This window comes from Acytostelium subglobosum (assembly GCF_000787575.1).
Source record: "Acytostelium subglobosum LB1 DNA, scaffold: scaffold2, whole genome shotgun sequence".
NCBI lineage: Eukaryota > Evosea > Eumycetozoa > Acytosteliales > Acytosteliaceae > Acytostelium > Acytostelium subglobosum.
In genome coordinates, this window is record NW_012236530.1 from 1,417,120 (window position 1) to 1,432,606 (window position 15,487).

Here is a 15,487-nt window from a genome sequence, read left to right on the forward strand (position 1 = left end):
AAAGTCATTCATTCATTTCGAACCCAAGAGTCGGTCCAGATCCCAAGATAAATCCAATTCATTTGAATGAGAGACAGACTCCCATGTCATTAATTCATTATTTGTTTGTTTGTTTATCTTTTGTTAATTAATTTGATTGAGGTGATTGATTGTCGACCACGTATGACGCCCGGTACATATAATAGATGTACAGAGTTTCTTATGTTATGGACGTTACTATCCGTCGGCCCTGGCGAAAGACATTCATCGAATAACTCATTCTTACGTGTAAGCCGAAGGGTTTATAAAATATGAATTGTATCATTGTTGCCAATCTCTTGTGTGATTCACTCGTTTCTTATTTTTGTTTATGGGTTTGGACAACTTCGGAAGCCAGAACCAGCCCAACTCGAAACGCGAACAACATGGTCATTGTTATCTTTATCATTATCATTATCTTTATCTTTATTATTATTATCTCATGTACTTGCATAAGTGAGTACTGGTGGCATCATTGTTGTCATGTTGTTATTGTTGTTGTTTGTCATTGGTTGACGCATATTAATGTTGTTATTATGTTGTTGTTGCTGTTGTTGTTGTTGTTGTCTTTGTTGATATTGTTGTTGTAACTGTTGTTGCTGTTGTTGTTGTTGTTGTTGATACTGTTGTTGTGTGTATTGATTGATATTTACAGGTGACTGTTGTTGTTGTTGTTGTTGTTGTTGTTGATAGTTGACTACTAATTGAGTAGGAGGTGAATGTGTTATTGGTTGTGGAGTCTGGAAGCTTGATGTACCTCCACCACCTGATGTGTTCAGCGATGAAGTAGACGAGTTTGTCTCAATACTACCTCCACTACTATTGACATTATTGTTATTATTATTAGTCGATGATGTTGTCGATGTCGAAGATGGTGTAGATATTGCGGAAGTCGATGTTGTTGTCGAGGAAGACGATGTTGAAGTTGAAGTTGGAGTTGGATTTGAAGTTGACAAAGAAGATGTATTAATCAATTGAATGATTGATGATGCTACGTTGGGTATTGATCGTTCAAGACATTGAGTGTACTCTTCTTGGGTGAAGATACCAACTTTGGAGAATGTTGATATAAGGTGATCGATGTAATGTTCGTAGTTCTCCACTGTGACCAACTTGGCTCCAAACAATGAGTGGATGGGAGGTGGCGCCAGAGGTTCGGACGACCCCGCCGGTCCAATGTTTGCGCGTCCAAACAAAAGGTTGTAAGGCTCAATGATGTACAGTGGGCCTTGAGTGCCTCCTACATAAGTGGAAGTTGTTCGATTTATCTTTGGGAGTGTCAGTGCCATTGGAGCCGTCGATATCATGTTTTGGTAAAACACCTGGCGTCGCAGTGTACCCGCGCCACTCTGTCGACTACGCATTCTTAACTCCTCGCCAAGTATGATCATTGATGATCTTGCTTCATTGGGGATCGGTCCCCAACTTGGATGTGCCATAATATTCTTGGCCTTTATATTACTCATCGCTGCAGCCGATGTTTGATTAAGTCCATTTCCATTGTGCATCATTACATTGTGTTGTTGGGATGGTGGTGGTGGAGGTTGRAGGATGTGGAGGAGCATGATGGAAGTCGGCGCCATGACCTTGAACATTGTTATTGATTGGTGGAGACATGGCTGGTGAAATAGGACTTGGTTGTTGAAGATGTATAAGTTGTTGTGGTGGTGATTGGAGATGTTGTTGGGGAAATGGATGACTTCCAGACATGCTCTGGACTGGTGTTGGAGGTGTTGGCGCGGCCGATGATGATTGTTGATACTGAACAGGTGATCCAAAATTCATCATTTGTTGTTGTTGTTGTTGTTGTTGCATTTGATCAATGTTCATGGCTATTCCAGGAGATTGATCATTTTGAGTTGTGGTCATATTGATTGGAATCGTTCCACTGACATTTAGTGATGGTCCAACTCGAGTTGGTAATCCAGGTCCACCATTCATTTGGATATTTTGTTTTTGTTGTTGTTGATGTTGTTGGGGAAATGTCTGGAATTGTTTATATTGTCCATTATTATTATTTTGTTGTTGTTGTTGTTGACCTTGTGGCATCATCATCATCCCTGGTTGAATATGTTGTTGTTGTTGGTGTTGATAAATATTATGATGTTGAGGTTGGTAGGTTTCCATGGCTTATTATTCAAGATAGATTTAATGAATGATTGATTGATTGATTGAATGAATGAGGTGTTATCCTGAACGGACTCTCCTACAACTGATTGATTATTGTCTGTTACTACTACTTCGGTTGATTGATTGATTGATTACTTTGGTGGATGAAGCACCAACATGATGGACAGCTGACAGACAGACTGAATGAATTACAGAGACAGACACAATCAAACAAAGATGAGTTGAGCAAGCGAATGCACTGCGGCTACTGCGATGGGTGATGGATTGTGATTGAGAGTGGATGAGAGAAAGTATGTAATAAAGCTGTTGTTGCTGATGCTTCTACTACAGAAATATTATTATTATTATTTTTATCCACCAGACCAAACAATCAAACCAACCAACCAAATGCAATTACAATGCAGCCATCACTTACTCTCAATCAATCACTCATTCAATCATTCATTCATTCTTTCATTCATTCTCACACAATAACTCACTCACTCCACCATCATCATCAATCAATCAAGGTGTGGGTGGGTGAGTAGTGTGTTAGGGTTAGTGTGGGAGATATATTTACACACACACCACACACTCAATCAGACACCCCCCACATCCACCAATCAATTGTCCTTCTTATTGATCAGAAACACAACACCACCAAACAATCAATCATGTGATCGAAAGATGTCTACTTAACTTGTAAAGGTAGCCCCATTGTTGGGTCCAAGAGGACTCTTTTGATCAAATGAGGAAGCATTGATCAGATCTCATTGGATTAGTTAAAGAGATATCAATATTAAAGATGGAATGAATAAATAACGTTGGGTAATTACAAATCTCTGGTGTACTGAAAGTGGCGAAAGTTGTGATATAGGTTCATCATTCGTGTTTCGCTTTTGAAAATTGAAGATAGAGATACATATATAGATAAAGATAAAGATGAAGATAGACTTTAGAGCAGCCAATCCAATACAGACAAAGATACCAAAGGATTATAAACAATATAAAGAAGCAAAGGATAATGTTGTAATTCAATCAAATACACAACCTTGCAAGAGGACATCCAGATCAGATGAACAATTCAGACAAATATGTATGATCAACATCGTCGAATGAATGAATGAATGAATGAATGATTGAATGAACATGTACTTACTCTCTTCAATAAATAGTTATGAAGACAGGTATAGTTACGCAAGCATCTGGATCATCATATATAGAGATAGAGCAAACCAAGCTGATATGTTCAGTGTATGTTGATGAATGAATGATCGTTTGAACGAATGATAGTATGAATGAACTAACGAACGGTAATATAGACATGGACCTCGAGCTACACACAAGACAGAACTGTTTGAGACGGCAAAGCTGAATTGCGAGTTGAAGTACGCAACGTTTTCGGTGAGTGGAGAGCGAGCTGACTATGTGGAGAGTACAAAGGAGAAGGATTATGGTCTGATCATCACACAGTCGATAATCGGTGCACTCCGTCTTGAGAAGTACCCAAAGGCAGTGATCGATGTCTATATAATGGTGCTCAATGATGATGGTGCAGTGTTGGAGGCGGCAATCACCGCTGCCAGCATGGCTCTGGCGGATGCAGGTGTCGAGATGTATGATATGGTGGCGTCATGCTCGTCCGTGTGTCTGGGCGACAAGGTGCTGCTCGACCCAACACACAAGGAGGAATCCCTGGCCCAGGCCGGCCATGTCCTCGTCTCCAAGATGCCATCCCTCAACGAGATCACACAACTGTTGCAAACTGGAGAGTTGTCCTACAGCAATGTTGTCGATGTATGTGTCACCTTACTCGATCAATCTATCATGAGGAGTGACCTGACCTAACTTACTTACTATCTCTCTCAATCAAACACATTAGGGTATTGATCTGTGTATTGATGGTTGCGACAAGATGTATTCAATCATGAGACAGAGCTTAGTGGACTCACTGCAAAAGAAGTTGGAGAAGAAAGAACAACAACTGGAATAGAATAGAATAGAATAACAACTCAATGATTGATTTGGGATGATACATTGGACATGAGCGAGCTCGTGACAAACCTTACTGATCATGTGGCGTATCGGAGCCATCATTGTCATCAGTGGTAGTCACGACTGCTGCTGCTTCTTCTTCTTCTTTAATTGGATCTTCAATAATGCTCTCTGGAATTGGAACGTCTTGTTGTTCCTCAGTGGCAGAAGTCGATTGGACATCCTCTTGGACAGTTTCCTGCTCAACATGATTGTCATTAATTATCATGGACTCATTGTCAATGACCTCAGATACCACAGGCGCATGAGATTGCTTTTCTGTTTCCAGGGTGGAGACAGTCTCTGTCTCAGCTGTTGTTGTCGTTGGTTCAGCAATAGGGCTGTCCTGATGTTGAGGCGCCACCTTTGTTGTGTCATCTGGCTTCAATCCCTCCATTGAAGTTGTTGTTGTTGTCGTCTTTGGTTGTTGTGAGGTGTGCTGTGGGGATGAGGTTATTGTTGGCGAGGTAGAGGTGATTGTAGGAGTATGTGAGGTTGGTGTTGATGATGGTTGTGATAATGGTAGTAATGATGTTGTCGTCGTTGATGTAGTTGTTGTCGTTGGGAACAAGAAGCTGTAGGTGTATTTGAACCACTACTGACAACTGATGTTGATGATGTTGGCGCTGGAAGTACCTTATAATCATTGTCACTTTGATTGACATTGGCATTGGCATTGGCATTGTATATCGATGTGAGTGAGTTGATCAATCCTCCAATATCAATCAATGATGTTCCACTGTTGTTACAAAAGATTACATCGAAGCAGTTGACGACAAATGGTAGAAAGTCTTCAACCATGCACTGAAGAGAGAGTGTAAGGTTAGCCATCTTCCATTCATTCACCTCCCATCATAACTTTGGCTTACCTTGCAGAAACTATGGAATCCTGGAAGTTGTGCAGGACCAAGTGATGATTGATTGTGATAGGSCTTGTACACCACTGACCAAGGTTACAAGTATCTCCTTGTACTTTACAGATAGTGAGTACTCCAGTGATAGTGGCGCGCATTCCCTGTTGACAGTGGAGAGTTAATACATGTATCAATCATTGATCAATGATGGTAACATACTTTAGTTCGATGAATGCCGTCATGAATGAGTTGGTCAAGATGGCCAGTGGTGGATGTTTGAGAATGCTTGATGGTGGTGCGATCGTTGTTGTGGAGGATGAGCCGGAGGAGGAGGATGATGATGACTGTTGATGTTGGAATCTGAATGATTTGAGTGTCTCGAGGAATCGATGTATAGCATTGGCAGTGTGCGAGAGGAAGATTGAAGTGATGACCTTCTCAAAGATTGGTGGTAGCAGGCCTCTAAAGTCAATGCCCACTCTAGACATGGACATTGAGTAATACATAGCATTCTCCAGTATATAAGATATTGATGAGCCCTCCTTAATCAATGGTAGAGTCTTCTCCAATGTCGCCAAGTAATATTGTAACTTCATTTCAATCCATCCATTAAGTATGTAATCATCCATTTGAAGCTGGTTTGATTGATTGAGTGAGTTAGAGCCATGTCCTCGAGGCGTGCAGAGATCAAACATACCTCATCATCAGAGTCTGAGAAGATTGCATTGAACTGAGTGACGATGTCAAAGATGTTTGTTCGGCAACAGTCTGTGAGTTTGGTCAGCTGATCATTGGAAGTGATGATGTTAGTGATGGTGCGTTGATTGATTGATTGATGCATCTGACTAACATTAACATACATAGGATACAGGGTTTGAGTCAGTGATGAACTTGATTGAGTTCATTAGGAATTGATCACGTGAGTGTAGGAGTGTAGTCTTGAGTTCATTCTCCTTGAAAGATAGTCTCCTCAGATATCCAATGGTCTTTATACAATCAGTGAGTGATATATTGACTCTAAGTGATTGCTGAAGGTTGGCAATAAGTGATTGAGTACTCTTGTCAACTTCATCGACCTGAGTGAGTTGAGTGAGGGTCGTATGTTAGTGTCCAGTCGCCAGTCTGTTTGTCCGCCTCGCCAACCCATACCAACGATACCTACAATCTCCTTTATCACCTTGATGTTTGGATATTGCTTGGCAATCTTCTTGGCATATGACTCTAACTGAAGTGCCTCCTCATAGTATCCATTCTTAACGCATGTGTCCATAAGTTGAGGTATCTAAACATCGTCACATTGTCAGTGATCGAGTGGAGTGAGGTGATCGATCGATCGAACTAAACATACCTCCAACAGATCGAGTAGTGTAGGGAAGTTGTCTAACAAGTTCTTGACTGATGATCTCTTTGTTGTCAGTCCATTCGACATGCTGGAGAATGACTCACAATGTGTAGACACTGATTGCAAACATGTAAGTATATTATCTGCTCTATTATTAATGTTGTTCATCTGTACAAGGTTGGTGTCAAGGGAGGTGTCAGTGTCATGGTCATTGTCGATCAAGATGGATGGCATTGACTTACCTGTGAGTAAGTATAGTTGAGTGTATTGTAGTTATCAATGAAGAGCTGATAATGTTGCAATGCCAATGACTTCATTTGATTGATCGTGTCCTCTCTGTGCTTGGCCAGTAGTTGTGGCTCGCCCATCAGTTCTTCCAAAGAGAATGTATTCATCTCATTCTGTAACGAGTCCAATGCAGTAGTAGTTGACGTTGTCATCGCATGACCATTATGTCCATTAGTATGTTGCATTGATGTTGTAGTTGTAGTTGTAGACATCATTATCTCTTTGAGTGATGATGACCAAACACGTGTGCACACACAATGAATGAATGATGTGATGTTCAAGTCAACTTTTGTTTATTTTTTCGACTTGGTGGCTGCGCCAGCCTTGGCAACAGGCTTGGCGGCGGGCTTGGCAGGGGCTTCTCCCTTGGCTGGCTTGGTAGATGTGGTGGTGGTAGTTGTAGTAGTTGATTTCTTGGCGGTTGTTTGTTGGGCTGGTGGGGTTAACAGACTCAGGATGGTCTTGGCGCCTGGGTTCTTGGCCGAGGCCTTCTCCAGTTTATCCTTTGACTTGGTGACCAGATCGATGGCCACCTTACGCTTCTCCTCTGGCAGATTCTTAACAACCTCTCTCATCACGTATGCCGTGTTGGCATCAGCCGTGGCCATATCGATAAACTTGCTCTTGACCTTCTCAAACACGTTGCTTGCAAAGTCTAATATAATGATTGATCGAGTTAGTGATTGAGTGATTGTGTATTGGAATGATTCCAATCGATCAACATACCTGATTGCTTGATGTATTCGTTCTTGAAGAGTAATTGGATGTTTGGTCCATGTGCTGATAGTAGCTCGGTGTCGTTGGCCAGAGTCTCGATCAGTCTGTTAACTAAAATAATCTTGTTGCCAGCTGCCTCGCGCAATGTAAGGTTGAGAACGCGTGCTCCCCACATGGTGGTGAACAGCGAGCTGATGTGATTGGCGCACAGATCGATCAACTTTGGTGAAATGAAGTCGAGCAGCTCCTTGCGTCTGGTGTCTCTGTCCTTCTTGCTGGTGGCGGTCTCCACGCCGTCCACATTCTTTACGTTTGGCGTCAACAAAGTGATATAGTTGGCAGAGAAGTTCTGTGGAGTGTATGGTGCGAGAATATGCATGATCCAAAGATGTCCATATCTGTTTGATTGATTGATTGATTGATCGGAGTTAGTGATCGAGTGATTGGAATAGTTCCAGTAATTGATGGGAATACATACTTGGAGTTGGCAAGCTCGGGGAGGTCTGGGATCAACTCGCCAATGATGGACTTGGTGACAAAGAGTGTGTCGTCTGTACAGTCGAGCAGACGGATGAGGGCGAGGTTGCCGTACTCCTCACAGGCGACCTTGGTGACGAGCGACTTCATCGACTTGATGATGGTCTTACGGGTCTTGGCACTGGCGTACGAGATGGCGTAGTAGGCGACGAGTGCGCCGTCCTTGGTGTGCAGCATTGGCATGATGATCTCGGCCAGCGTGTCGGCCATATCGGCGTTGTTGGCGGGCGTCGAGAACTCAAAGAATGTGACCAGCAGTCTCTGCACGAGCGTGTACTGCACGAGGGCCTCTCCCTTGTTGCTCAGGATCTTGGTGAGCTTCTTGGCCAAGTTGGTGACGATGCCCTCCTTCTTGGCGGGCTGCTTCTCAAGCACCTGTTGCAGGGTGCGCGACTCGGTCGGCTTGAACAGCTTGAACTCATCGCCGTAGAACTCCTCGATGATCGCGGTCTTTTGCACCTTGTCGGCGTACTTGGCGTAGGCGTTCTCGACAATCTCGGCCGACTCCCTGTTGGACACCAGCTTGACGACGTTGCCGTAGAACGACTCGATGATCTTGTTCCTGTGCTCCTTTGTGCCGTACTTTAGCAGCTTCAACACGAGGAAGCGGCCATACTGATTGGCCGACAGTCTCAATATGTCGTCCTTCAACTCTCCAAAGATCATCTCTCTCTGTTCGTTCGTGGCATATTTTACCAAACACTGGATGATTCTTGATGCATCATGCTTGACTGCGATCTATTTGTTTGATTGATTGTGTGATTAGTGAGTGAGTGAGTGTTTGGAATAGTTCCAGTGAGTGATTGATGGAACGAGTGATTGGGATAGTCCCAGTGAGTGATTTATTGAGCGATCGAGTGCGAATGAACGAGTGAGCGATCGAGTGAGCGATCGAGTGCGAATGATCAAGTCTCGAGTGATCGAACGATCGAGTGAATGAATGAGTCTCCCCCTTGTGGCGAGTCGCGCGAGTACTTACATCCTTTAACTTTCCCTTCATCTTCTCGAGCAATTCCTTGACTAGTGGATCACGCTTCTCCTTTGCAAGCTTGACACGCTTCAGTTGCTCCCAGACGAGCTTCGACTCATATACCATCTCTGTTGATGGGTCCCACTTGGCCTTCTTCAACAACTTCTCATCACGCTTCTCTTTCTTTGACTTGCGAGGTAGTTTATCCTTCTTCTCTGCGCCTCCTTCACCAGCATTTTCATCTCCATATGCATAATCATCATCTTCGTTTCCATTGTCTTCATTGTCTTCGCCATTGTCTTCATTGTCATTATCATTGTTATCATTGTCATCACCATCATCATTCATTTCATCATCTGTATTGTCGTTGTCCTCCTCGGCATCGCTGAATGTAACACGGTCCTCTTCGAATTCTTCAGACTTTCTCTTGTTATTCTTTGTGACCATTATGTTATATATTATATATTATGTTATTATAAGTATGTATGTATGACAAGTATCTCTTTATATTTGTACACACGACTCATTCACATCATTCATTGATTCAACTCCAAGCCCAACTCAATCCTCGCTTCGTTCGTCAAATTTTAATTTGTAAAATAAAATAAATCAAAATGAATGATTCATGAACTTCGACCATGTCAAACCTCCATTTCAAACTAACTTTCATCGATATTCATTCATTCACACATTGATACAAATACTAATATATACATAATATACTAATACATATACATAAGATATATAACATAATGGGATGCGACGGTGGATCAATTGCAAGGAGGGATGACTTGGTAAAACAACCAAAGAAGAAGGAGATACTTAATCAAAGTGATTTGGACGAGAGTAGATGGTTCTGCTGTACATTGTTACAAGATCCATTGTCAGACCCAATAGTGATGGATGATTATGGCAATCTATTCAACAAGACAAATATCCTACAAGCATTACTAGATGGATTGTTATCACAACATGATGCATTGTCACATATTCGCTCGACAAAGTCTGTCTACGCAGTGCACTTCATTGACAACCCTGCATTTATTGAACAACAACAAAGTAATACACAATCAACTGTAACAAATTCATTGGCTGGCAATGGTAGCAAGGCTCATTCTCAATGGTACTGTCCCATCACTCAGACAGAGGTCGGTGGTCATCAACAACGCTTCAGTGCACTGCGCACTTGTGGACACGTCTTCTCTGAGAAGGCATTCAAAGAGATTGATTCAACAATATGTTTTGTCTGCTCAAAGCCATTTGAAACAACAGATATCATTGTATTGAATCCTACTCCAGAGGAGTTGGTTGACATTAAGAATAGAGTTCAATCAAACAAGAAGTCATCGTCATCTAAGAAGTCAAAGAAGTCAAAGAAGTCAAAAGAGTCAAAGGAGTCAAAGGATGTTGATGCGCCTACAACAACTACATCCACTACATCAACTACATCAACTTCAACAACTTCCACAACATCATCACCATCATCTACAAAGAAGCGACAAACACCTGAACAATCTGGAGAATCTTCATTCACATCATCATTCACAAGGACTGCACTGGAGCAAGCCAAAGAGTTAACAAACAAGAAGATGAAGTCGGACACATTCTCAAGTATCTTTGCCAAAGTCAAGTCAGTCAATCAATGATCCATTCAATCAATCAATCAATGAATACTTATTTGTAAATAATAACAGTCTATTCTTTATTCTTCATCTCAGATGATAATACTTATAAACGACTGCGTGCAGCTACCTTCTTGGGGGTGGGCTTGGCATCCCAGTCTGGATCATTATCTTCGTCCTCTTCGTCGTCCTCCTCATTGTAGTCCTCATCGTCGATGGCCCTGGTCTTTGGAGCGGCCTTCTTTGGCACGTCCATCTCCTCCTCGTCCTCAGCATCAGAAGCCAACACTGGCGTTGCAGGTGTATCATCGTCGTCCATACTAGTATTGTTGTTGTTGTTTGTTGTTGAGGAGGTTGTTGATGCTGTTGTCAAATGTTGGAACGCCAGTGTACTTGATCTTCTTGATTGTTGGAGCATCGTTGACGTTGGCCTTGTTCTTGGCACCGCGACCTGTGACCTGCTTCTGTGTCTTGATGGCCGAGCTGTTGGTGGCCTCGACATTCCAAACAGAGTCATTGATCAAGTTGAGCATCTGGATCAGCTTTCTCTTGCCCTTCTGCTTCTTCTTGAACTCCTCGACGAACTGCTGCCAGATCTCGTCCATGCCCAACACAGTGCACATTCTCTTCTTGAATGCTTTGAGCATCTGCACGAGCATTGGATACTGGCTGGGCAGAACGGTGACCAGCAGCATGTCTACGGCCTTCTCAAACATGTCCTTGATCTCCATTGGGAATCTCTTCTGCATGAGGTCGAGGATTGGGTTGAGCTTCTCATAGCGCCACTCCTGGTAGCAACGCTTGGCATAGCGCTGTACAATGTTGATGACGGCGGGCAGCTGGGTGTAGGCATGCTTGTCGACGGCCTCGTAGAGGGACTCGAGGAGCACCATCTGGTTGGCGAGGTCGTCCTGCTCGGTGCCGGGGTGCGGGAAGATCTCAATGCACTGCTTGAACAGTCCATCCTTGAGCAACAGCTCGATCTTGGAGTTGATGTTCTCATCGCGCTTCATCACATAGACCACCAGCTCCTCCTTGACCTTGGCCCACTCCTCCTCGGAGGACAGGTTGCGGATCTGGTCCCACTTCTCGACGGTGGTGTCGATCTTGAACGAGAGGATGGTCTGGTCGCGGATCACCTCGCCCAAGTCCTCGGCGTTGGCGGCCTTGATCATCAGGTCGGTGATCTCCAGCGTGGTCTTCTTCACCTCTTCGTAGGTGTACTGTGGAGTGATCTTCTCGAGCTCGGCGGTCTTGGCATCGATGAACGACTGGATCCTGGTGCGCTCCTTCATGTTTTGCTCCTGGAGGAAGCGAGACTGCTCCTCCTTGAGTTGCTTCTCAACGAGTTCCTTGTGCTCGATCACTGACTTGTGATGCTCAAGCGTGGCCTCAATGGTGGTACCGACATGGATCACCATCGTGTTCTCCTTCTTGGCGAACAGGTCCTTGGCAAAGGACATCAGAGTGTTCAGTGACTTGATCTGCTCGACGCACACCTTGACCGTGGAAGCAACCTTGAGTGTGAGTCTCTTGCGCTCGCTGGCCATCTGGCGAAGGCCCTCGTCACCAAGTGTGGAGATAGAGGCTTCAAAGTTCAGCTTCTCCTTGGATACGCTGTCGATCAAAATCTTGCTTATCTCCAGTGCAAAGGTGTCTGGCTCACCCTTGTAGAAAGCTGGCAATTGGTTGTTGTAACGCTCGTTCAAGAGAAGCTCGCGTAGGATCTTGTTCTTGTCGGTTGGCAGTCTTCTGCGCTGCTTGTCCAGTGCCTCCTTCTGCTCGGTGATCACGTCCTTCTCCTTCTTCTTTGTCTCCTGCTGGGCCTGATGCTCACGCAGCTCCTTGACACGGGTGAACGCTACCTGGCCCACCAACTCGAGTGTGGCGTACTCCTTCCTCTCGAGCAAATCCTTCAGCAGAGTCTGGAAAGTGTTTGGATCCTTGATGTAGGACTCGGCAAGCTGGAGCATGAACTTGATCCTGTCCTTGGATGCGGCCAGCATGTCGTCGGCCTCCTGGTCCTTGATCTCGCCATTGACACGCTTGGTGAAGATGGCCTGCTTGGCATTGTACACGTACTTGAGACCAGTGATGACCATTGTCGAGTGGAAGGTGTTGGCGTTGAGGTAGTCGGCGAGGTATGGCAGACTGACCTTGGCGAGCTGGTTGCGGGCCGACTCGAGCAGTTGAATGTCTTCATCGGTCATATCGCGCTTGGTGCGTGCGAGCTCCTGTGACTCCTCCTCCAACAACTCAATCAAGAGTTGCTGCTCCTTGTAGTCCAGTGCTTGAGAGTAGAAGTTGGTCAGCTTCTGGTGGAAGATCCTGGAGATGTCGACAAAGAGTTGGTCGTTCTTGGAGCCCAACTCCTCAGACAGCTTGACGATTGAGCTGATGCTCTCGATGTTGGAGAGACAGAGTCCGAGTGCCTCGTTGAGCTGGTTGGTCAGTGCGTCCTTCTCCTCGTTGAGTGTGTCCTCGGCGATGTTGTTGATTTTGAACATCTTGCGCTTGCGGATCTTCTCTTCGACAAATGAGAGACATCCAAGGATGGTGTTGAGCAGGATGATTGATGCGTCGTACTTGGTAGTGTCGTATGGCTTGTTGGCCTCCAAGCTTGCGTAATGGGGCCACACTGGGAGTGCCTCGATCTCGTCCTCTGTGGCCTTCTTCAGGTCGAGCATTGCCTTTTGCTTCTCTGGGCTGGCCTTCTTGACGGCCTCGGTCAAGCCCTCAAGCTTGGTCTTGAGTGCGAGACGGACGACGCGTTGGCTCTCTATCTCATTGCAGCGCTTGAACAACTGGGTGACGATGCGGCTAAGGACCTGGTCCTCGCGTGAGCCTGCCATGTGATTGGCAAACTTCATCAAGTAGATGGGGTCGGAGAACTTCTGGAGACATAGCTCGATCAGCTGATGGAACTGGTGCTGCACCTGTTGCTTCTTCTTGGAGTCGTCCGATGTCTCGAGACTCTTCTTGGAGTTGAGCACCGATGAGATCATCAGCTGCGCGACCTCCAAGTGCAAGCTGTCATACTGGTTGCGGGCGGTGAGCACACCAAACGATGGCCACTCGGGCAACGCGGCCAACTTCTCCTCGAGCTTCTTGAGCTGCTCCTGCTGGGCCTGAGTGAGAGACTTGCCCACCCTGCGCAGATCGGTCTGCTCGCTGTTGAGCGTGTCGATCTGGGTCTGCAGGGGCAGACGCACCTCGCGCAGCTTCTCCAGGTCTGAGATGAACTGCTGGCAACGCTCACCGTAGAGGATGGTGGCGTCGTTCTCGCCGTACTTGAAGACGACTTGAGCCAGCTTGAAGATGTGAGTTGGGTCGATCAGAGTGTTGAGTGCGTCGGTGAGTTGGTCGTCAATGTTGGTGACACCCTTGGATGCCTTCTTCATCTCGATTACGCTGGTTACACGCAACTGGGCGTTCTGAAGCATCAAGTCGTTCTGTGTAGTGATGGACATTGGCTGAGGGTTCAGGATCTTGTGTCTCTTGACCTGGTTCTGGAGCAGCTCCAACTCGGCGGATTGCTCGACAGCAAGGCCGCCAACAGACACTATTGTCTGAATGTCCTGTGACACTGCCTTTATCCTCTTCTCAACCTTGACCAACTCTACCTTCTCAACCTTGATATCATTGAGTCTAATCAATGCTCTCTCAGTTACCAACACAACATAGTTGAATTGTTTGCTGTTGTTTGATTGAATGAGTGATGTTAGTGCGCTGACTTGATTGATTGAATGGGTCATCGTGCTGGGTACTTACAGGTCTAACAACTTCTGGCCAATCTTAAGAATACCATCGGGACTGGAGAGGTACTTGGGGATGTGGAACTCGATCAACTCCTTGAGTGTGTCGGATTGGAGGAGAGTGAGGTCGAACAGTTGGCGGGTAGTCAGTTCGTTCTTGTTGTTGTTGGTCAAGTTGGTGAGATGACTGATGGTGGCAAAGATAGAGTCGACGGCAGTCTCGACGATTTGGTAGCTGGTCTCGGGTGTGGCGTAGGCCGACGACACAAGCTTCTTCAGATCATTCTCACGTTGCTGCAAGAGAATGGTGGCGGCCTGGCGACATGCCAGCAGACATAGAACACCAAGGTTCTCAGACTGGAAGTATTTGGCGATGGTCATCACGGCCGATGGAACGGACAACACGGCAATGGCTGACTGTATGTTGGCGGTCAGTTGCTTGTAGATGGTCTCCTCGTACTCCTCCAAGCCCTCGGTCTGGAGTGCGGCGGCCAGCTCAGTCTTCTTGGCCTCGTAGGCAGTGTTGTATTGAGCGATGGCAGCCTTGACTAGGATGAGTGCCTGTGTGGCCAACTTGGTCTGGTACTCATCGAGCGACAACTTGAGCGACTTGGACACCTCGCCAAAGATATCCTTGCGACGCTGGATCTGTTGTTTAGTGGAGAGGTCGGCAGCAGAGTACTCGTGGAGGATGTGTGGCTTGGACAGACGGGCTTGGCGCATGGCGTCTTCGATCAGGTCGAGTGCAGTCTGGTCCTTATCCAATATGGTCTTGATCGACATGTGTTGTTCATAGATCTCGGTCAACTTGGCCATCGCACGACGACACATTGTCATTGTAATATGTGGCTCATTCCTCTTAGCACCACTAAAGTATTCTGCCAATGTTTGTAATTGTTGTACATCATTATTATTCAATATATATTCTATCAATGTATTATCATGTTGAATCGACACCTCATCAGAAGATGACGATGATGAATTAATCATATCTGTGTCCATCCTTTGTTGTTGTTGTTTTGTAATATATATGAGAGTGTTTGAGTGTTGGAGTTGATGTTGTTGTTGGTGTTTGTTTATAAGTTGAATGAATAATTAAAGGTCAACATGTTGCCGTTAAATGGATGATGTCAGTGAATGAAATCAATTTCCAGGATACTTGTGCTCCCCCAATCCAAAAACAGATCGATCGGTGTTTTAGTCGAAAATGACTCTTTTCAGAACTTCGAAAGTAAAATGAA

The 15,487-nt window shown here is 45.1% G+C and overlaps 7 protein-coding genes across 7 annotated transcripts; 2 read left to right on the top strand and 5 right to left on the bottom strand.

The window, feature by feature from the left end:
* Window positions 1–458: 458 nt before the first annotated feature.
* On the bottom strand, window positions 459–1,325 carry SAMD00019534_013400 (hypothetical protein; the record flags this gene model as incomplete). The annotated part of the gene is made up of 1 exon (XM_012903307.1): window positions 459–1,325. One exon carries the CDS (start codon window positions 1,323–1,325, stop codon window positions 459–461), a length of 867 nt encoding a protein of 288 aa, XP_012758761.1.
* Window positions 1,326–3,069: 1,744 nt separating this feature from the next.
* Window positions 3,070–4,120, top strand: SAMD00019534_013410 (hypothetical protein; the record flags this gene model as incomplete). The annotated part of the gene is made up of 4 exons (XM_012903308.1): window positions 3,070–3,223; window positions 3,303–3,381; window positions 3,450–3,924; window positions 4,010–4,120. The coding sequence occupies 4 exons, from the start codon at window positions 3,070–3,072 to the stop codon at window positions 4,118–4,120; spliced, it is 819 nt and encodes a 272-aa protein (XP_012758762.1).
* Window positions 4,121–5,209: 1,089 nt separating this feature from the next.
* On the bottom strand, window positions 5,210–6,797 carry SAMD00019534_013420 (hypothetical protein; the record flags this gene model as incomplete). The annotated part of the gene is made up of 6 exons (XM_012903309.1): window positions 5,210–5,650; window positions 5,713–5,799; window positions 5,876–6,091; window positions 6,178–6,297; window positions 6,364–6,525; window positions 6,600–6,797. 6 exons carry the CDS (start codon window positions 6,795–6,797, stop codon window positions 5,210–5,212), a joined length of 1,224 nt encoding a protein of 407 aa, XP_012758763.1.
* A 147-nt stretch (window positions 6,798–6,944) lies between these two features.
* Window positions 6,945–9,334, bottom strand: SAMD00019534_013430 (hypothetical protein; the record flags this gene model as incomplete). The annotated part of the gene is made up of 4 exons (XM_012903310.1): window positions 6,945–7,300; window positions 7,372–7,760; window positions 7,841–8,637; window positions 8,876–9,334. Coding segments are annotated over 4 exons (2,001 nt in total), but the record flags the coding sequence as incomplete, so codon positions are not given.
* Window positions 9,335–9,621: 287 nt separating this feature from the next.
* On the top strand, window positions 9,622–10,515 carry SAMD00019534_013440 (hypothetical protein; the record flags this gene model as incomplete). The annotated part of the gene is made up of 1 exon (XM_012903311.1): window positions 9,622–10,515. The coding sequence occupies one exon, from the start codon at window positions 9,622–9,624 to the stop codon at window positions 10,513–10,515; it is 894 nt and encodes a 297-aa protein (XP_012758765.1).
* Window positions 10,516–10,597: 82 nt separating this feature from the next.
* SAMD00019534_013450 (hypothetical protein) lies at window positions 10,598–10,747 on the bottom strand (the record flags this gene model as incomplete). The annotated part of the gene is made up of 1 exon (XM_012903312.1): window positions 10,598–10,747. The coding sequence occupies one exon, from the start codon at window positions 10,745–10,747 to the stop codon at window positions 10,598–10,600; it is 150 nt and encodes a 49-aa protein (XP_012758766.1).
* Window positions 10,748–10,811: 64 nt separating this feature from the next.
* On the bottom strand, window positions 10,812–15,062 carry SAMD00019534_013460 (hypothetical protein; the record flags this gene model as incomplete). Its single annotated transcript, XM_012903313.1, has 2 exons — window positions 10,812–14,187; window positions 14,263–15,062. The coding sequence occupies 2 exons, from the start codon at window positions 15,060–15,062 to the stop codon at window positions 10,812–10,814; spliced, it is 4,176 nt and encodes a 1,391-aa protein (XP_012758767.1).
* Between the last annotated feature and the right edge of the window lie 425 nt (window positions 15,063–15,487).